Genomic DNA, 21,747 nt, shown 5'->3' with positions numbered 1-21,747 from the left:
CTAACTGCATGCACCCTCACCCCTGACTCTGTTCTCCCCTCCCCATTTCTTCCCATTCTTAGCAACGTTACACAGGGAACTTTGGTGCATGAGAAGGCCAATTGGCCTATCATGCCGGCGTTGTTCTGTTCCCGTTTGTTAAGAACAATGTTAAAATTAAATAAAGATGGAACATTAAATTCACACTCACTTTCCCCTTTCTTCACTTATCCTCACTATAATTCACGGATCAGTGTTTGTTTCTTTGTTTGTCGCGCTACTCCTTCTGCAGTTGTGGGCCGATTACATCCAGACTTGCTACATAGGATCAGCATCATGCCAGTTGGTGTATTTGGGTGTTTCTATCTTTGCCGGTTGTCTTGGGGGGAGAGGGATGGGACGGGCGCAAATTCTCTATGTAAATGTGTATCATGTAGCACCACCTCCAGTTGGGGGAGGGTAGTACAAGTCGTCACCATTTACAGTGCAGTATTCTTGTCCCCACGTTTTTCAGTGCAGTGAGGTGTTTTAAATGATAAGCAGTCGGTATATTTTTACTTCATGGGTTATTTTTATTTTTGCGTATACAGAGCTGACAGTTGCCTATACACTGCCCAAATAAAGGTATGTGTCAGAATAATATCACCCATTGGGTGAGTACTCTACGAGTATGTTATCATTATTTAAGTAGTTTAGGGTCACTCAGTGCGTGCACCGTCCTGACTCGCTAGCCGTCTGAGTTGTATTGTGTTTAGGATAGGTATACTATGTTTCATATATGTGCATGCAGTAATTTGGGGGCAGGGACCCGAAAGGATCATGGACCTTGGGCCCACGGACTGTTTAATTCGGCCCGAGTCACGCATATTTTACTTCCCACTGCAATGAGCCACCACAACAATGTCTACACGAGCCAGCGTGTTACCTTGAGCCAGGGGCAAGCTGATTGGACCTCTGTTACAGAAGTCCGTGTTACAGCAGATCGTCTTTGTTTGTGACGTGTGTGTTCCAAGCTCTCCGGAACTCAAGCAGAAAAATGGCCGCTCAGATGGCTGTAGGTCGTCGGCTGAGATGCAGAGGCGTATGTACAACAAAGAGCCGTCATGAGTGCGGGTCACCGATGCAAGGCACTGGCCATCCGTCTCACATGTGTGATTGGTTTGTTGACATAGATGGCACGCGCAGAGCAGGCCTGTTCAAGAGTGGGACAGGATTGAGATGGAGACCACACATCAAATGAGGACGAGACTTTTTGCATTTCCATTCTTGCATCACACATGTGATTGATGGGGAAGAGGAATAAGTGAGAGAAGGAAAGTGAATATTTGGCCATCTACATATTATGGAAGCAAACATGGCATGATTTTTTTTTATCCACTGGAATCCCATTTCTCTTTTATTTATCTTTATTTATTTATTTATTTATTGATCAAACATTCATCTATTACTCTCAGGTCTCTTGTCAAAACCTCCTTACCCTTTTGTTGCACCTTACATGTGAAAAAGAAACTGGAGCCCACCACAATTGGTGAATTAGTGGTGAATATGTAAATGGATCCTATGAGACTTCATAACCCAAAGTATTCCAAAATATATCAATCATTGATTTTCAATTTCAAGCGAGAGAAAAAGCGAGCTCACTAAAATAAGTCGGTGGATCTGCATGTCCATTCCTCATGGATTCTAAAATTTCTTGGCCGACCTCCTCTAAATTTTGTATTCGTGCTTGGGATACCCCGGGTTATGTCATGGGTATTCAATAAATCCCACAAGAGTGTGGGGAGACGACTTGCGATTTTCCTCTGTACACGTGGAATACTGCACGTGGTTTAAACACTCACCCATGCCCAAGGGAGGGGGTATTGTGGGTGGGGAAACGATGCCAATCCTGAAAACAAATCCTCTCGTTCCGAGAGGGAGTTTTTTCATTTGACTTGTTAAAAAAAAGAATGAGAATAATTCCATGTTATCATTATCAAATTTTCACTTCATCTACATTAATAATAACTTCTGTTTTACTGCCCTTCTTAATGTCTGTTTCCCTTTCTGCTCCTTCGTCCCTCAGTAGATGCTGTAGGTCGCACTCAATCATCCAACAACTCCCTCTTTGTGAAATTCATAAAACCAAGACTCACTCCTTCCTTGGATTGTTCAATGACACAAATATTCCCCCCCCCCTTGCCTCCCCCCCCCCCCAGCACCTGAAGTTGTTAGTGCGCCAACATCACAGGTCCGATTCAGTCCATACTCGTGATCTTTCCTATCCTCATTAACCCTTCAGTAATGCACCCCTCCCCAAAACCCACCTCTTTTACTACTTACAGGTTACAAAGTTACCTTCACTCTTTTCTCTGTCCTCCTCCCATCCGTTCATCCCCTTGTGTCCAGGTGTTGTCCCAATATCTCGGTGTAACTGTGCTTCTGTCTATGCTCAATCACGTTGTTATTATATGAGCAATCCAACCTCATTGAATTGATCAGTTAGATATTATGAAGACAGACATGTCTTGTCTACGAGATGTGTTTAAGCCAAACATCGACCAACTAAAACCCAAATGATGTGACGTCGTTTCACAGCCTCGTAATGGACAAAGACACGGTAGCCTTTTCAAATATCCTTGAGATATTCACTGAGGTAGCATTTGCTCTTTAATGGTGCAAAGTGTTGTTGTTTTGTATTTTTCATGCAGGTTGTGAAATTGAAAGTTTGTAAACAATTGAATGTCATACTTCTCAGCTTTTGAAACCCATATTGATGTGTCGTTTCAGACGTGACAAACGGTGATAGAAAACTTCTGTTATCATCAGAGGAATTATACAGACAGAGTGCCTGCTGGATGTTCCATTACCTTTGATTTAGCTGTAGATATTAAATAAATTCAACTAATGAGCCGTTTGCTGTTGGCACTTTTAGGCAAATAACGAGGCTTTCCGATGAGTTGTTGGCTGGGAATGAAACATTATTTAATGCAAAGGCCACATATTCTCAAACTTCCGCATGTTCAAAGATTCAGAACTTTGAAACAATTTTTTTTGTTCCTGAAGAAGCAAATAACAAGTGTTTTTTATCGAATCATCACTGCCTAGTGTTTGCTGTCTGCTTCTAAAAAAGTACAGTGGGTTTCATTATTTACGAAAATGTGAGAACAGCAGAGCGGAAAACACAAAAATGCACCCAACTCGAGGTGTTGGATGTACAAAAAGGTCTCTTAAATAGAAAAATGGCTCACAACCAACTCGAGGTGTCGGATGTACAAAAAGGTCTCAAAAATACAAAGATGGCTCACAACCAACTCGAGGTGTCGGATGTACAGAAAGATCTCAAATATATAAAGATGTCTCACAACCAACTCGAGGTGTCGGATGTACAGAAAGGTCTCAAATATATAAAGATGTCTCACAACCAACTCGAGGTGTCGGTTGTGCAAAAAGGTCTCAAATATATAAAGATGTCTCACAACCAACTCGAGGTGTCGGTTGTGCAAAAAGGTCTCAAAAATACAAAGATGACTCACAACCAACTCGAGGTGTCGGATGTACAAAAAAGTCTCAAAAATACAAAGATGGCTCACAACCAACTCGAGGTGTTGGATATACAAATAGGTCTCAAAAATACAAAGATGGCTCACAACCAACTCGAGGTGTCGGATGTACAAAAAAGTCTCAAAAATACAAAGATGGCTCACAACTAACTCGAGGTGTCGGATGTACAAAAAAGTCTCAAAAATACAAAGATGGCTCACAACTAACTCGAGGTGTCGGATGTACAAAAAAGTCTCAAAAATACAAAGATGGCTCACAACCAACTCAAGGTGTCGGATGCACAAAAAAAGTCTCAAAAATACAAAGATGGCTCACAACTAACTCAAGGTGTCGGATGTACAAAAAGGTCTTAAAAATACAAAGATAGCTCACAACTAACTCAAGGTGTCGGATGTACAAAAAGGTCTCAAAAATACAAAGATGGCTCACAACCAACTCGAGGTGTCGGATGTACAGAAAGGTCTCAAATATATAAAGATGTCTCACAACCAACTCGAGGTGTCGGATGTACAGAAAGGTCTCAAATATATAAAGATGTCTCACAACCAACTCGAGGTGTCGGATGTACAGAAAGGTCTCAAATATATAAAGATGTCTCACAACCAACTCGAGGTGTCGGATGTACAGAAAGGTCTCAAATATATAAAGATGTCTCACAACCAACTCGAGGTGTCGGTTGTGCAAAAAGGTCTCAAATATATAAAGATGTCTCACAACCAACTCGAGGTGTCGGTTGTGCAAAAAGGTCTCAAAAATACAAAGATGACTCACAACCAACTCGAGGTGTCGGATATACAAATAGGTCTCAAAAATACAAAGATGGCTCACAACTAACTCGAGGTGTGTGATGTACAAAAAGGTCTCAAAAATACAAAGATGGCTCACAACCAACTCGAGGTGTCGGATGTACAAAAAGGTCTCAAAAATACAAAGATGGCTCACGACCAACTCAAGGTGTCGGATGTACAAAAAGGTCTTAAAAATACAAAGATAGCTCACAACCAACTCGAGGTGTCGGATGTACAAAAAAGTCTCAAAAATACAAAGATGGCTCACAACCAACTCGAGGTGTCGGATATACAAATAGGTCTCAAAAATACAAAGATGGCTCACAACCAACTCGAGGTGTGTGATGTACAAAAAAGTCTCAAAAATACAAAGATGGCTCATAACCAACTCGAGGTGTCGGATGTACAAAAAGGTCTCAAAAATACAAAGATGGCTCACAACCAACTTGAGGTGTCGGATGTACAAAAAGGTCTCAAAAATACAAAGATGGCTCACAACCAACTCGAGGTGTCGGATGGACAAAAAAGTCTCAAGAATACAAAGATAGCTCACAACCAACTCGAGGTGTCGGATGTACAAATAGGTCTCATAAATACAAAGATGGCTCACAACCAACTCGAGGTGTCGGATGTACAAAAAGGTCTCTAAAATACAAAGATGTCTCACAACCAACTCGAGGTGTCGGTTGTGCAAAAAGGTCTCAAAAATACAAAGATGTCTCACAACCAACTCGAGGTGTCGGTTGTGCAAAAAGGTCTCTAAAATACAAAGATGTCTCACAAAGACAAGTTCATGAGTCGGGTCCATTATTTTTTTTTCCACTGTGCAGTTTTCACATTATATTTATGATTATGCTTTCTGCCACCTACAAACTGTTGTATGATTACAGAGTGTCTCAAGTGTAACGCAATTTTAACAGCAAACAGGCACTGCTTAGAGTTTTCTTACGAGCTGTTTGTTATCTGGGATGGGGTTACACATCATAGTGCACCACCAACGTTACACTGAAAAACATTTCAACTTGATTGTTGATTCTAAATTGAAATAATACAAAATACCAAAAACACACAATCCTTTCCATGATGTACTTTCTAGGAACATTGAGTGATCTCAAATATCTGGCTGTGATGTCAGCTGTTGATAGTACCATGGAGATGCAGAAAGAAAAGATAGTGTCCTTTTTTTTTTTTTTTTTTTTTTTTTTTTTCTCTCTCTCTCTCTCTCTCTCTCTCTCTCTCTCTCTCTCTCTCCCTCTCTCTCTCTCTCTCTCTCTCTCTCTCTCTCTCTCTCTCTCTCTCTCTCTCTGTCTCTCTCTGTCTCTCTCTCTCTCTCTCTCTCTCTCTCTCTCTCTCTCTCTCTCTCTCTCTCTCTCTGTCTCTGGACATAGCCACACAATGGTTATGTCTGGAAGGTGGCTATCTCCATACATGTCTGGGCTGTGTTTGTCTCCAGACACCTTGGCACCAGGTGCGTCTAGGTGGTATTTTCCTCCTCATTTTTGTTCCTCTCTCCTTTTGTTCCATTCCTCTCTCTCCTAGCGTGTTCGGCTCGCTATGCTTGCCTCGCCACACATTATTGCAGAGATTGACGTCATAGATTTCCTGTGTTGACATGATTGACACCAATCATAATACAAACATTTCTTTTCTACAAATTTATTTGTAATATTGGTGATGTTATAGTTATTTGAAATTTAATTTGTGATCGAAGAAGGTCCAAGCAGTCTTAGTGGTCAAGGGTCTAAGCTGTCTAATCTGACTGAATGATGTAACTGTCTAAGGGGTCGAAATGGTGTTAAGGTCTAAGGGGTCTTCAGGGTCTTTGGTCTTTTGGGTCTTCGGTGACTTTTGGGGACATTGGTGTCTTTGGGGTCTTTTGCGTCTGAAGAGTCATCATGGTCTTCGTGAGGTTTAAGGGGTCTCAGCAATCTAAAGGGTCAAAAGGTACATTCCAATAGTACGTAAATAATAGACATACAGTCACACGGCTGGACAGACCGACGGAGGAAGGGACGGAGGGAAGGAAAGAAGGATGGACGGATGCACGCCGAGACTGAGCTCTTTATATATATATATATATATATATATATATATATATATATATATATATATATATATATATATATATATATATATATATATATATATATATATATATATATATAGTACACCCTGTGCAGTTGAAAAACCAACAAAAGTGATTTTTGGCCAGCTGCATGCATCAAGCTGTCCTGAGTTGTGATTTGAACTTCAGTTGGATTTGATTATGATTTGTGCTTTTGGTGCATTGCCATAAAGGGTGCTGCCTTGAATGTGGTTAAGAAGCACATCAACCTCAGGAAGTGCTGGCTGACCTCATGGCTATTAGATCTGTATTGTTGACTGTTGAAGTCCAAACTGCACTTTGGAGGAATAGAGAATATATGTTGGTAGATTTAGACAAATTTTGTACACCATATATTGAGCAAAGCTGGTAACCCTACATGAGTAGTTACAAATAGGACCCTTTTCTAGCCTGTAACTACAAAAGCACTGAAATCAAAAGATGCTTTCACTTTGAGCATCCAGAGTGATTTGCATTACTGAATGTATTTGTAGTCGTAAATATGCAGCATATGAATGTGCAATGGCCCAGGAGGTTGAGCAAGAACTTGTAATTTGTCAGAGAATATATGTTGGGTACCAGCGAAAACTGGGTGGCAAAGCGGACACAATATGGGTGCTGGTAAGAAGTTGTCCACTCTTTGGGAAGGACACCGTAAGATCTTTAACATCTACCAACTAATGCTGGCAGAGTTTAACGCCAAGTTTAACTACCAACTAATACCCAGTTTAACGTCCATCCGATCGACGGGACACACAATGAATTGCCTCGATTGAAAAATACTGGGATGACAGTTGTGTAGAACTTCAAACCCAGGAGAGACAGTTCAGGGGTGAGCATGCATATTTCTAAACCACCCTGACAACACTACTGAGGGTATAACATAATAATGTGACAATAGCTTGAACAGGAATTGAGGTCCGACAACATATTACATAAGGACACAGGATTGGGCAGGGTGAAAGGGGGAGGGTAGATCGAGAAAAAGAAAGGAAGAAAAGAAGATTGTATCGGGAAGGAGTCAAAATTCGCCATTTTGCACACATTATACGTCAATGGCACCTGAAAAATAATACACTGACAAGGGAGTAAAATACCACAGGAGGGATTTTTAATTTACCCTTGAATGAGTTGTAAGATTCTGAAAACTTAAAAGTATAACTAGTGAATTGATAAGGTGGTTATTTCGAGTTTGGGAGAAGTGTCTGTGCATATATATTATTAGAAATGAACAGGATAGAACAAACATAAATATATGTGAAAAAATGACATGCCCAGACCAGGAATCAAACAGGTCTTCTAGTAAGCCATACCAGTGGTCTGCCATCTGAGCTATCTGGGTGACCCACCAGCTAAGCAATGCAATTCTTCCACATATACAAGTGTCACTCTCTTTCCCCCACTGCTACTGGAGCACTCGCTGCCAACCATAGGAGCACTCGCTGCCAACCATAGGAGCAGTGCTCTCGAGAGGGTCTTCGAGACCCTTGAGAGGGTATATATATATATATATATATATATATATTTTTATATGTCATGATGTCACCATTGCAATGCACATGCTGTCCTGTGTGCGGCTCCGAGAAGAGCTATCTTCCAGCGATAATTACCAAAGATGTAATTTCAGATACTGTCACAAGTGCATGGTTAGCGACCAGTTTTGCCCTCATTAGGGCATCTTCAGGGCAATATAGCAAGTTCCCATACACCTCTGAGTCTGAAAACCTTTCAGTTATAAACCAGATACTTTGCGACTCCAAACCATGAGTAGTGAAAGTGCCGGCACCGAGTCCCATTTAGCCTTTGATGCACAACACAAAGATATACTGTAAAACATCTCTAAATTCGCTGGTCCTTTTGCCTTGATAAGGGGTGTGTGTGTGTGTGTGTGTGTGTGTGTGTGTGTGTGTGTGTGTGTGTGTGTGTGTGTGTGTGTGTGTGTGTATGTGTGTGTGTGCGTGCGTGCATGCATGCGTGTGTGCGTGCGTGCGTGTGTGTGTGTGTGTGCGTGCATGTGTATGTGTGTGTTTGTGTGTGTGTGTGTGTGCGTGCGTGCATGTGTGTGTGTGTGTGTGTGTGTGTGTGTGTGTGTGTGTGTGTGTGTGTGTGTGTGCGTGTGTGTGTGTGTGTTGGGAGGGATGGACCTCTTGGCTTGTGTTCCATTACAGAGAGCTCACTAAATGGCTAATTCAGCACTCAAGCAAGCACTCCAATGAAATGGTTGATAAGGAACAGCTGGCTTGGCAAGCGATAGCAAGCTGATTGGTCATAGAACGCACCTCTCTCTACCCCCCTACCCTACCCATGAAAAGAAAATCCCATGACCCCACTCTTCAATGAAATGCATGGCATATGGGTAAGGTGCAACAAGAATGGCTGCACTGCAGTCACAATTCCTGCTACAAAATCCGGTAATATGTGAGTGGTAAATGTGCATTTAAAGCATTATTCAAAGATGTAAGTGAGATTGGGAAATACACATCAACTGCACTATTAAAAGATGAACTCAACACCTCTCATCCATGTCAGCCTCCACCACGGTGATATCAGAACAAGCCGATTTGTCACACGGTCACAGATTGTTTAACTGTAATATGGGACCGTTCAAAAATTACGTAACATTATTTTTTTTTTTAGGGAGGCACGTATACCGTGCTTGCTGCCGGATTGATTAAACCTTACGAATAATATTTATTTGACAATGATTCGATTTTTCGGGATCACTCATCTTATAAGTAACACTTGACCCCCAAAAAGCCAATGAAAAACTAATGCAACAAACCCCGCAGTGTATAATCGGCAGAGGCCTACAGGCCTGACGTCTTAGGCCCACCAGAAAACCAAGATGGCGGTAATATTATTTTGTTTGGGTATCATGGTGAGTGAGGTCAAGTGACAAATGTGAGTGGGGCCTGGCAGCTGTCCGACCAATGAGTACACATTTCAAAAATCGACCCCCAACAAGAATCACAGCAACAACAACAACAGAAACAGCAACTACGCTGTGATACGGCGCTGGTGAAAATGAATCAAGGTGAGCATTAACAAAGTGTGAAAATGGCCACACTATGACTACGGTGTGAAAATGGACGAGGATGGATTAGTGGGTCATGTGATTGTAATCAAAGTGTGAGGCTTGATGCACGTCGCCCCATTTAAGCACACTACGGGGCTTGTTGGGCCATTGGACCAAATTTTCATTGGTCTTCACGGCCTTGGACGTTTTTGCTAGTCTGAACAAAAACAATAGGTTTCCCAGCTTGGAAGCCTTGAAACCCTGTATTAGAGGTCTTTTGGAGGTCTTAAGGGTCTTGGGGTTCTTAAAAGGTCTTCAAAAATCGAAGGGGTCTCAACAGTCTAAAGGGTCAAAAGATAGATTTCAATAGTACATAATTAATTAAAAGTTGTACGTAATCAATGGACACCAAAAAGCATGACACACACACACACACACACACACACACACACACACACACACACACACACACACACACACACACACACACACACACACACCTAATACATTTATTGTAGATACACCATGCACAAAATAATCCCCCTTTGCCCCCTCCCTTTCCCCACTAGTGTGCAAGCTCTGTGTTTTACAAGCAAACATGATATTACAACTGACCTCCACATTGAATAATATGCACCCCCTCTCCACCTATATAATCATTCATCACTGCAAGATTCGAAGGAATCTCCTTATGCAATGGATTCATCTCCTCCCCACCCCACCCCCCCTTTCTACTGTAAAGTGGATTCAACTTTCCCCGTTTCCCCCCCTCCCCTCTCTTTTAACCTGGGTAAAAATGGAAAATGTTTGAATTATTTCATCAAACAAGATGGTATTCATAGAATACTTACCCCAGGAATTGGTGCGAGCCAACTCTTTCTGGTGGCAACCAGAAAAAATTAAATTCAAATAAAAAATTGTAATTAAAATAATTAAATAATTTTGGCTGCCAGACCACGGGTCCGATGAGTGCCGAATATAAAAGAGAGTCTGGCCAACGGTTGTCTCGATCATGCTGCGCTCTGATTGGTCAATACCCAGTCACGTGCGTTGCCGGCGCCATGTTGCAGCCCAATCAACGCGAGTGAATCTTGGAGCGCAATTAGAATAGTTTTCGCCGTCTTTTCACGTTTTCTCGTCAGATTTTGACTTTTTTGATGACACAATGGTGTTGTGTGCGTCCCGAGTAAGGCGTGAAAACGCACGGCCTCCCCAGGGACCCGGAAAGACGTCGCCGTTGGGCCGTAAATGTGAAAAGGGAGAACCGGACTCCACACGGCAATGCCGACCTGTGTGCGGTAAGTAGCGGCGGCTTGCAGTTCCCTTCCGACGTCGGATCGGAGTATCGAGGTTAAAGTCACATTGAATGAATCCCTGTCGGATCGGATCAGATGGGAGCGCTGAAACAGCTCGGAATCCGAAATAATGAGATAAGACATAATCCGAAGCCGAAATTTCACTAATGTGTAAGTCGTCAACACCAGATTTGCAATATATCCGATCCGATACAAACCACTAGCCGTAAGTAACTTTCTTACATTTGGTTTTACCCATACCAGGTTAGGAAATAGTGTTTGCAGTTTTCCCGGAAAATTCAATCCCTTCACCTGACGACGGTCGTCAAGTGGAACAAGATGCACTGACAACGTCGCTGGATGACTGCAGCTGCAAACTGTTTTTCATTTCTAATCTTTATCTGATGTACATTTCCCCGGGATTCCCGGCATACGTTTCTCTGGAAATCGTTCCCACATTTTGACCGGGAATCTCAGGAATTTCCCGTCCCGGGGTTCTCGACTGCAAATCGTATTGGGAAACTTTCATCGATTTCGAACTGAGTGTCAACACGTACTTCAATTTTCCGTTTTTTTGTTTTTTCAGAAGCATTTCGACAACAGTCAGTATGAAAACAGGAGGGTTGATTGTTCAAGACCACTCAAGCACAATGCCGTCCCGAATGTCTTCCCGTATGTTGTGCCTGTCATGAAAAGGAAGCCGAGGAAACGACCCCATGACGAGACGACACCACAGAAGGAGCCCGTCCCAGATCACACATACGCAAAACAAGACATGCCTGTGAATGACGACGACACCAAGATGTCCAATTCGTTGACCTTGCCTCCGATGCCCCTGTAACGCCGGCTGAAACCGACCAGGGTCCTGACTACGACACCAAGATCGCAGCAGTGGAGGCGAAAGTGGTCTCTCTCAAGTGGTGGTTACATGAGGCGCAGTGGGATATACGCAAACAAGCCAGGGAGCTCGTCACTCTGAAGGCGAATGTCCAGAAAGTTTTAAACCTCGATCAGATCAACAAGCTGTCTCGTCTCAGCACAAGGGGTACTCGGTGGTCAGCAGAAACCTACAAGAAGGCTCTGCAACTCTGCTTTGCATGTGGCAGTACCGACTACGAAGTCCTGTTGTCACAACACCAGCCACCCGGAGCGCGAGTGCTGCCTAACGCTGGATGAAATGACAATTGAAGTGGGATTGCAGTTCGACAGATCATCCAGTAGTTTGTGCGGAAATGTAACTTTGCCAGGACATGGTGGCGCTGCAACTCGTGCCCTCGTATTCATGCTGGCTGGCATCACCTCCAGATGGAAGCAAACTATTGCCTATCATTTTACGGGCAATTTGGTGAATGGAGCCTACTTCCAGCCACTTGTGATTGAAATCGTACAGTGGGCTCATGTCATTGGGCTCCACATCAACGCAGTCACATGTGACATGGGTAGTGCCAATCGAGCAATGTTCAAGAACTTCGGACTGGTTAGTTCGAAGCACGCAGTGACAGTCAATCGAATTCCCCACCCATGCACTGACAGCAGGTTCCTAAACTTCATATACGACGTACCACACCTGATCAAGAATGTCAAGGCAGGTCTGGTGAATGGAAACGAATTCAAGCTCTGTGCTGATATCGTCTCCAGGCATGATCTGCCTTCAAATGTCGTCAGGCTGGGGGCAATCAAGGAACTGGTGACATTTCAGGTCAATGACGATCTGAAACTGACGCCCAATCTCGGCATGGAAATGGTGTCGAACACCGCCCATTTCGACAAAATGAAAGTGGGAAAGGCATTGAATTTTTTCAGTCGGTCAGTGCTGGGCTGCACTTCCTGGTGGAAAACGAAGGTTTTGACAATGCGTTGCTAACGACTGCCTGGTTTTTGGACTTTATGAACACCTGGTTCGACCTGATGTCCAGCCGTCACCCCGCCACCGTGCTCAGTGAAGCGAATACGTGTGCTTACGAGAAGGCGATCCGGCACCTTGAAGAGACGCTGGTGGTATTCGGAGGGATAGAACGTGGCAATTCGTGCAAGCCGTGGCAATCCGGCGTCATATATCGGCCTCGTCTGTGCTCGGCATTCAGAGAGAACTGCTGGCCAGGGGACACCACTTTGTGCTCACATCCAGACTCGCGCAGGATTTCCTCGAGAACCTGTTTGGGTGCGTCCGATTCAAGAATCCTGTCCCAAACACGCTGGAATTCCGACAGGCTCTGAAGCTCATAACGGTGGCGTAATTTCTGAAGTGTCCCGCGACCGGTAATTATCTCGAGGATGACCAGTCATTTTTAGTGGATTTCCTCGACACTCCGAAAGAGAAACCGGCAACACCAGACAAATTTGACGAGGACACATTCAGCTATTTGATTGGAGAGCTGCCTCCTGATCCTCTGAGCAAAGCCCAAGAGAGCGATTTGTATTACCTGGCTGGCTACTGTATCTCTTCCGTCTCCAAATCCTGGACACATTGCACCACTTGCCTGGAAGCCGCGGAGGACCGCCAAAAGTCTCTTTCGCTGGGCAGTCGTGAGCCGATAACAAGACTGAAGGAGTACAAAGAAGGCGCTTTGACTCATTGCAGTGACGAGGATTTCAAGATGTTCAGAGAAGGAGAGAAGCAGTTCAGGATGGTGCAGGACCAGTTCAATGGGCATAACCCGGTTGAAAAACTTGTCCGTCGTCTGTCAGCTTTCTCACTTGATATTCCCGACTGCCACGATCTGAAAACGAAGCTACTGACTAAGTTTTTCACTGTGCGTCTGTACATCTATTCCAAAGCGCAAAATTCGATCCGTGTCAGCCAGGCAAAAGTTGCTCCTGCCAGTCAACTCGGCAGCAAGAGCGCGGCAATGAGAGCGTGTGTGAAAAAAAATTAAGTAGACGAGCTTTGTGTCAGTTGTTCGTATTAACCCCTTCAGTACGAGAGGCGGCCATAACCGCCTGACGGTTGTAGCCACCTCCCGTCCTGAAGGGGTCAAGTCATATGGAGAAGAACCGAAGATGGTTTTGACTTTTAACCCCTTATGGACGGGTGATGGCTATAACTGCTATAGCAATAGCGGTTATAGCCGTCTACCGTCCTGGCCATCTATAGCCGTCTACCGTAATTTTTCGTTTTGGCGTTTTATGAATCTTGTACTCTGTAATTCTGGGTCATGTTTCTTTTAATTCATCCTGAGGAGCTCTCCGAACCATGGTTGGCTTTGCTGAACTGGTCAATTTTGCGCTAGATTTATAGCCTCTGTGGTTCGTGCGACACACAGGTTTCCATAGATTCAGGCAAGAAATCTTGTACAGTCAAGAAATCGATTACTCCGTCCTCAGTATGCGACTTGTGGTATTATGCCACCTCAGTTATTTTTTGGGTGGGTTTATCAGCATCCAGAATACGCCATCTTGTAGAGCGACTTATTTTCGAGCAAAGCTCAAAATTTGAAGTCGAAACTTCCATTACTTTTTTGTGTCAGAAGGAAAATGCCCGTTCATATCATGCCGCGCGTATGCTCCCGCATAGCCAGAATCATGCTGGCTGGGATGCAATATGGCGCCTGGCTAGCCAGTTGGCCAGACTCTCTTTATATACGGCACTGGGTCCGATTGGGTTGAAATTTAAAACATATATTCCCCATCAGTGCAAGATCATAATTTTGTAGTTTCACGTCTATTGATGCAGCGGTTCAAGAGAATTTAAAAAATATTTTCCTTCAATTTTGAAAGTTAACAAAAAAAAATGTGAGCAGGGTCTGGCAGAACTCCATTGTCCATAAAGAACGACATCGCTGATGATGTCATAAAAAATTTCTGTTGAAAAATGTATCCTTAGAAGACCCTCAAAATTTTTCATAGTAATTGGATGTAGCATTCTACATATGCAATTATGACATCATAACAAAATCACTCTTATTCCCCACGAGGAGTCCATGACATGTGCCAAGTTTAAATTTTTTTCCCATGGAGCAGTTTCTGAGATACAAAGGTACAACATTTCTCGTTTTTTCCAACAAGGCTGCAACACCACGTGACATACGGCATCGTATTTATCATAAGAACATTCTACATGAGTAGTCACACCATTGATGAAAAATTTGTGTCAATCCGCCAAACGGTTCCAGAGAAAAGGGAATAACAAAATGCAGGCACGCACGTCTGGGACCGATTACTTAACCCTGCTTTTCGCTATGCGAGGGTGGGCTAATTAGCAAAACTTTCACTTCCACCAACTCTACTCCCAAACTCCTCCATATAAATCACACCCCATGTCCCCATCCCTCTCTCCTCCATTATTTATTCGACCATTGACTCAGTGATGACGTTTCACCTGAATTGCCACAAGGTTCAATTATTCCTCCAACAAAGTGCCCCATTTGCTTCAAATAATGAAAACCTTTTTGAACGACCATAATCAACCCAATGATGAAGTTTCCCTTGAAATGCCATAAGGTTCAATTTTTCCCAACAAAGTACACCATTTGTAAAGGACAATGATTTCCGAAAGTGACAAGTTTGCTGCCGATGAAATAAAGAAATCCAACTCGAAAAGAAAAACCCACAACCTATTTTTCTGTGATTACCTTCACAATGTGATCATTTTGTTGAGAGCCATGTTATGGATTGGATTGATCGTTCCGATGTTTGTATTACCAAGACTTAACTTCACAATGATGTTCCCTGCCCCCTTGGCATGCAAACATGGTCATTCCCCCGAGATAACCGTGGTGTCCGTAGAAGATTAACACTGGGCCGGGGTCTCGGCCTGCGTTATGTTGCTGATAAAACGCTGTCAGGTCCACAGTTGGACCCTTCACCCTTTACCCCGATCGTTTCACCTCTCGTTCTCATCGCCAACACAGCCACGCAATCTCTCCGGCACTTGGGAGAGAAGGCTCATGTTTTCGGATGAGAAGATGAAATAGTGATATTTCAAAAATACTCTTTTAATGATTGAGAGTAAAAATAAATAAACAAAAACAAGCATTGTGTTAATTGAGTTATGGCAGACATTTTCCCTTGGACTAATGACACTCAGGTCAGGGAGAAACAGTAAATCGTTGGTGAGATGTCTCGAGTTCAGATTGTGCCACGCCGGGGTCACTCCGACATGGCCACACGGCTGGACAACCCAAACGAACTAAATACCTTCAGTGCAAACAAGAAAGCAACGTACATGAACATTTAACAACGGCCATGGCAGCAGACGACGAGAGATTTTAAACTGCAATCCCATTAAATTATTCAAAGTATGATCGACCATCTTGAACCCGGTGGATGACTGCTTGCATGAATCCATCCCCAAAAAAGTTCAGTGGGTATTGATGCAAAGTAAGAACTGTTGCTTAGCAACCAAAACGAACGCATGCAATTCAATATACAAGAACAACAATAACAGAAAACTGCTGAAAGATCAGAATGTTTGGCTGGGGCACTGGTACACCTTGGGCTGCTGCTTAATGACTCGTGGTCCCACGTGTTGGTGCAACAGCACGGTTCTACATTGGTGGAGAATGGCCATGATGCCGTGCCTGACCTTTTGAGAGATGGTGTACCACTTTGTCCGATTTAAATCCTGGGATTTACAGCTCAATGATAAACATGCTACCAACCCAGGGAGGCAAAAAGAGAGAGAGAGAGGGAAAGAGAGAGGGGGAGGGTGAGGAGGTGTGGGCTGGCAGTCGGTCCCAGAGAAATCCAAATGGAAGAGATAAGAAGCGATAACAGGTCTTGCAGAGCTTCCAGGGTTTGGTCCAATTAAAACAACAGCAAAGATAATTTATTAACAGAAGTGGAGAGGAATTCTTTGATAAAATGGGGATGCCATTAGGCAGTCTTAAGAGGAGAAAACCTAACAGGTACATTATAAATGTAGTATGGAGAAAGGGGAGGATGGGGGTGTGGAAGGCACTCATGATGGGTGACACAATACCTGGGAATTTGCTTCATTGCGCCTTGGAAGGGCTATCTCTGACAAGTATCCCCTTAAACTGCGGCCTTTGTAAACGGGAAAAGGGACACATTGCAGTCAGATGGGTCATTCATCTGCATGGTTGATATCTGATGTTGGTCTACAGCTTGTGGATGATTTTTGTGATTCATTCATTATTGATTAGCAGTGGCAGATGTGTGCACTTCATTATAAAGGACCACTGTGCAGTGCAACGGTAATTTCTGATTGCGTAAGATTACAATGACAGACACTGTCGGATGTTTCAAGCTCGAGCCTTCATTAGCAGTTGGGACAACCGACACATTACATATGCATGGAAGTATAGTGAGGTGGAGAGAATTGAGAAAATAAATGGATGGGGGAGGATAAGGTAGGAAATAGAAGGAAAGTGGCAAGGAGAGGGGTATCGAGGGAAATGAGACGGAGTAGAAAGGGGCCATCTATTTATTACGTACGCAAATACGCCAAAATCCTTAAAATCGCCCCACTCCTCGTAAGGCTCCACGCGAACGTCCCTTCGATTTCCACTCTTATTTTCTGCAATTTTAGTTGTGTACATAATAAATAGATAATGCGCAAGGGAAGAGAACAATTTCCGACTTGGCTGCAATTTATCATCCCGACACTTTCCGAGGAAGGGTGTTTCATCAATGAGCATGTCATCCTTCGGAAGCAAGCTATTCCATCAGGCTATAATTCACTTGTGGAGGGTAAAGACCTGCACAGGCTTTCAAAAAGAGTATGCCATTGCGTGCCAGTATTTTTGGCCAAACCTGAAAGTTCCACAACGGTTCAGGGCTGCTTTAGTAACTTGAACAATGGATCAAGGCTGCTTTTGTGACGGAATAGCAACCGATAAGGGCAATTTCTCCGCTGTTGAAACGTCAACTTGTCATGTGGTGCCATTATATCCCACCAAGGGTTGCAAAGAGCAACACATGATGGGATGAAGTGGTGGCACAGATGTGATGGCAAGGCCACAGTGAAGGCTCAAACTCATGACCCACTTGGTCAGTAAGCGCATCATGCTAATTACCTTGCGAGCTTTTTGTGACGTCAATACTACCGTACTCAGAAGGAGCATAACACATATAAGGTACACGTGTGCGCGTAACTGTTCTGTGACCTGCATACCCTATCTACTTGGGAATCATGTTTTGATCTTCTTTGCAAAGAAACATAAATGTGAATAACTTCCCAAACAACATGCTTGGATTCCTTTCCAGCTGGCCAATCAATAGGCCATGTAAAAATCACAGAGTGGTGCGAGTGACAGGACCGTGAGAAGTTAGCCCAAGCAAGCTAATCCACAGACTTGAGAGGTTGAAGGTCACCCTTTCGAATGTTGCTTTCATCGCTGTGCATTTAGCAACAAACAGGATACTCCAAAAGCTATTCAAGGGCAAAATATAAAAATCGCTACGATCAACATATTCGGCACCAAGAGAATATATTTTCGGAGGAGTAAACATCAAGGTGGTGTCAGCTATGCAGGCGAGACGCCGACCGATTTGATGGAACATTGGGATGCCTTTAGTGCATCACAAATGAAAGCCCAGATGATTGTTAGTATTTTGTACACCTTGACATTGGAAGCCTAATGAATCTACTTTGGATTCAATGTTTTCCTGTTGTTTTCCTTCATCAAGACTGTGGCTTTGTTTTTGTCACAAACTGACGCAAATGTCCTTGCAACATATGAAAGTGACGAGCATACTAAAGTGATTTTGGCAAAAGTGATGGGACGTACGGTTTTATTGACGATGTCCATAACAAGCCTCAGGATGTGGCCAACTCAATGCCATGTGATTAAACGGTTTGGAGGTGAGATTGTCCACCGTTCCATGTACAATGCCTTCCGAGTCATTTTCAGATTTTTTGGTGTTTGTTGCTGTTGCCTCTGCCACCAAAGTTGGACAGGATTATGTTTTCACCTCTGTTTGTCTGTCCGTCTGTTTGTGAGCAGGATGTCTCAAAAATGTTGTGGACGGATTCGGACGAAATTTGGTGGACAGGTTGGGTGTTGCGCACCGGACGAATTGGTTAGATTTTGGTTCAGATCCGGATCCATATCCAGCCTATCAGGATAAAACACGTCGAGTGTTCAACCTGGCAGAATTATGTGCTCTACCGAGTGCCGTTCTGGTTGAGGTCATTTGCTAGGGTTCTAACACATCGTGAGTCATACAGACTCTCACTGTTCGGACAAAGTGGACAATATCACAGCACATGCACTCGAATTAGACCAGGCCCGGTGGTCGTCCAACTCACTCTTTGGTATTTTTGTAATTCCTTACCCAGTAGCTGTGTCCATGTCATCTGGAATTGGAGCCTTATTGGTTGTGCGTCACTTTCGGTCCGAGTGTCGGTCTGCACTGCTGTTGCTGTTTAGAATGATAGTTGAAAACAACTTTCACTTCTTTGCACCAGATGAGTACCATGAGGTCGTACACTTTCACCGAATTTGCAATACGTTTCACATGCAGTTTGGTGGACCGCCCTTGCTCGTTCGGACTGTAGAGACTCCGTGCTAGTCTCATATAGTCCGAAAGAGCCAACACAGTCGCACTGAGCCGACATTTATTGTGCGTTTGTGAATGGGAGGTCTTCAACGGAATATTACAGCAATATATTAGTATTATTATTGTTATTATCACTTTTATTGAATGCATTTGTTACGTCCTAATTTGTATTCCGAAATGGCATGCCAACCTCGAGTCAACTTGATGTGTCAGGCTAATTAACATGAGATGCCAGTTGTACAAGAGGCTTCCATGAATAAACAAACAAACGAACTTTAGACAATGTAAGTTATTGAGCGTCAAACGGATTATACATACCCCGAGGTGATCCACAAAAGAATGAGATGAATTTTTTTCACGCATTTTGCAATTCAAGTCTGTATTCTCTGAAAGAATGCGCAAACTTTGCGCTTTCCTTCAAAAGTGTTTACCGGTCGAGATAAAACGGGCGGAGCTTCCCCAGAAGCACCAAGAGCTCTTTATGACATCACAATGAACGTAAACAAGGCTATAACGAGGTGATAATCTCATTGTTTTAAATAACAACGGAGGTCTTTAAAAAAAAAAAAACCAACATGATTAATACGCAAAAGGGATGGCGATGTGGCCGCAGAAGGTCTTCAATGAGAACCTGTCCGGATGAGGTCAAAACATTTGGCAAAATGTCTGTCCTGGGGGATTCATTGCTCGGAGGAGAAACTTGGAATCCGCACTCGAGGAGCCAAACGCTGAATACATTTTACTTGCAAAAGCGGATTTTCGAAGCGGAGGCGCCATGCTGATGTTCCCCAGCCCCCCCTACCCCGCTGCCACCCGGCTTGAGGCTCCATCGATGAGTGGATCTCAGAGTTGTAAGTCAGTAACACCCGGAGGAAAATGTCTGCGGGGGTGGAAAGGGAAGGGGGGGTGGGGGAACCTACAGTCTGACGGTGTGTCAAGGGCAAACTTGATATGGCCGACGTGGATGAACATGTTTATGACGTAATAAGATGACGTTAAACTACTTGGAGAAAGTTATTACAGCCCCCCCCCCAACCATGCAAATCGCCAACATCCCGGATGGATCGTTAATCTGGATCTGTGACAAAGGGCGAAGTGAAATCGCTGATTCCGCGACCTGCTCGAATTTCTCCCATCTAGGTTATAATTAAAAACAGCTCGGGTTTTTTTTTTCTTTTTCGAAACCCACTCCCTGCCTCCCCACTTATCACCCCTCCCCCCCCCCACCACCACCCTCTCCCCACCAATTCCCCAACAAACAACGTCTCTTGTCCGAAGCTGGACGGACTAATCAAACACGATTGCGATCTGACGATGCATCAGTGGAGCGTGAGCGGCTCCGTATTGAGCACAGGAGGCGATGCGCGGTCTCCTGTTAACGAGGTCTTGGAGACCCGCTTGGTGGCGGACAATGAGCTCGTCCGTAAGAACTTTAAGCTGCTAAGCTGCTTAAACACACACGGAGCCCTATCGGAGCTTCTTGTATACACATGCATGGGGGACACCTGGTTGGATGTATAGATGTACATATATACCCGTCGCATGGAGTTCGAAAGGTGAAAAGCGTGCGTACCTGGTGTCGGGGGCAGCACAGAGAGAACACCGATCATGGCGAAAAGTACATGGAACAAGCGCATCGTTCACTATGTCTGCTTTCGAGGCGCGACGGAGACGCGTGTTCAGTGGGACAAACACAGCTCGTGTCCACCAAGCACCCAACGAGATCACCTCCTGCAAGCCGCTCCCCCGACTCCACCACTATCTCATGCTCTCCCCCCCTGCACCTACTACTCTTTACCTCGAACATCTTCCCTCCACCCCCCGAATCCACCCACCACCACCCCGCGTTTCTGTGGACCCCACCACGGTAAAGACATGTACTGGACCCAGTTCAACCGACTACCGAGCCCAACCCAAGGTTGAATATCAACAATTTAACTCGTTAAAGTTTTCTCCCACACTCGAACGTTCTCATCATTTTCAATAATAAATGATACAACAAAAATATTTAAATATTCTCCCAATCATCACCGTTATTATTGCTCACAATCATTTGTGACTCATATCGTCATTTTGCGTTGTGCCAGGGTTCGATGGTGTGCGAGTTGTGCATTTCGGTGGTGTGTGGTGGTGTGGATTCCTTTTAGAAACACTTCAACCGTCGGTAAATAGCAATTATTGAGCAAGAGATGTGATCGCTTAACGTGTAAGCCTGTTGTTGGCTTAACTGTAAAGGTGGCTGGCTTAAGATCGTAGGGTCTTGAATTCGATCCCCCTGTCGGATGTTAAATAACACCAGGTGGGGTTGACTCTGCCTGTCATCCTTTCGAGGTCGGCAAAATGAATACTGGGTTATTGGAAACAGGGGTACAGCTGTGCTTTTGGGAAGAAAAAAAAGATGATGCAACCAGCAGCACACAGGTTGCATACGAACCAACAACAACTTGTCAAGTACTATCAATGGTATGGAGATATGTCATTGGATGCGAGGGTCATATCGGAAGGCTGGGGTGTGCTGAGGGTGTGTCGGGTTGCATTGTGATACCCCACAGTAACAGC

At 44.0% G+C, this 21,747-nt stretch overlaps 1 protein-coding gene across 3 annotated transcripts in view; it reads right to left on the bottom strand.

Moving 5' to 3' along the window:
- Positions 1–21,008, bottom strand: part of LOC147028327 (TGF-beta receptor type-1-like) — a 122,110-nt gene extending 101,102 nt beyond the window's left edge. Inside the window, exons 1-2 of one of the 3 annotated variants that reach the window (XM_085878625.1) lie at positions 20,762–21,008; positions 905–1,171 (exon numbers count right to left, since the gene is read on the bottom strand). In XM_085878625.1, the coding sequence (XP_085734751.1) occupies positions 905–1,171; positions 20,762–20,825 (331 nt within the window). In that variant the 5' untranslated portion in view covers positions 20,826–21,008. The remainder of the gene's footprint in view (positions 1–904; positions 1,172–20,761) is intronic. The other 2 variants (XM_085878624.1, XM_085878622.1) reach the window with 2 other exon arrangements.
- Between the last annotated feature and the right edge of the window lie 739 nt (positions 21,009–21,747).

This window comes from Eptatretus burgeri, chromosome 4, assembly GCF_056783735.1.
Source record: "Eptatretus burgeri isolate ZD-2024b chromosome 4, Ebu_testis_v1, whole genome shotgun sequence".
Taxonomy (NCBI): Eukaryota; Metazoa; Chordata; class Myxini; order Myxiniformes; family Myxinidae; genus Eptatretus; species Eptatretus burgeri.
Note: the sequence above shows the minus strand (reverse complement) of the source record. Positions and strands in the feature narration are given on the sequence as shown.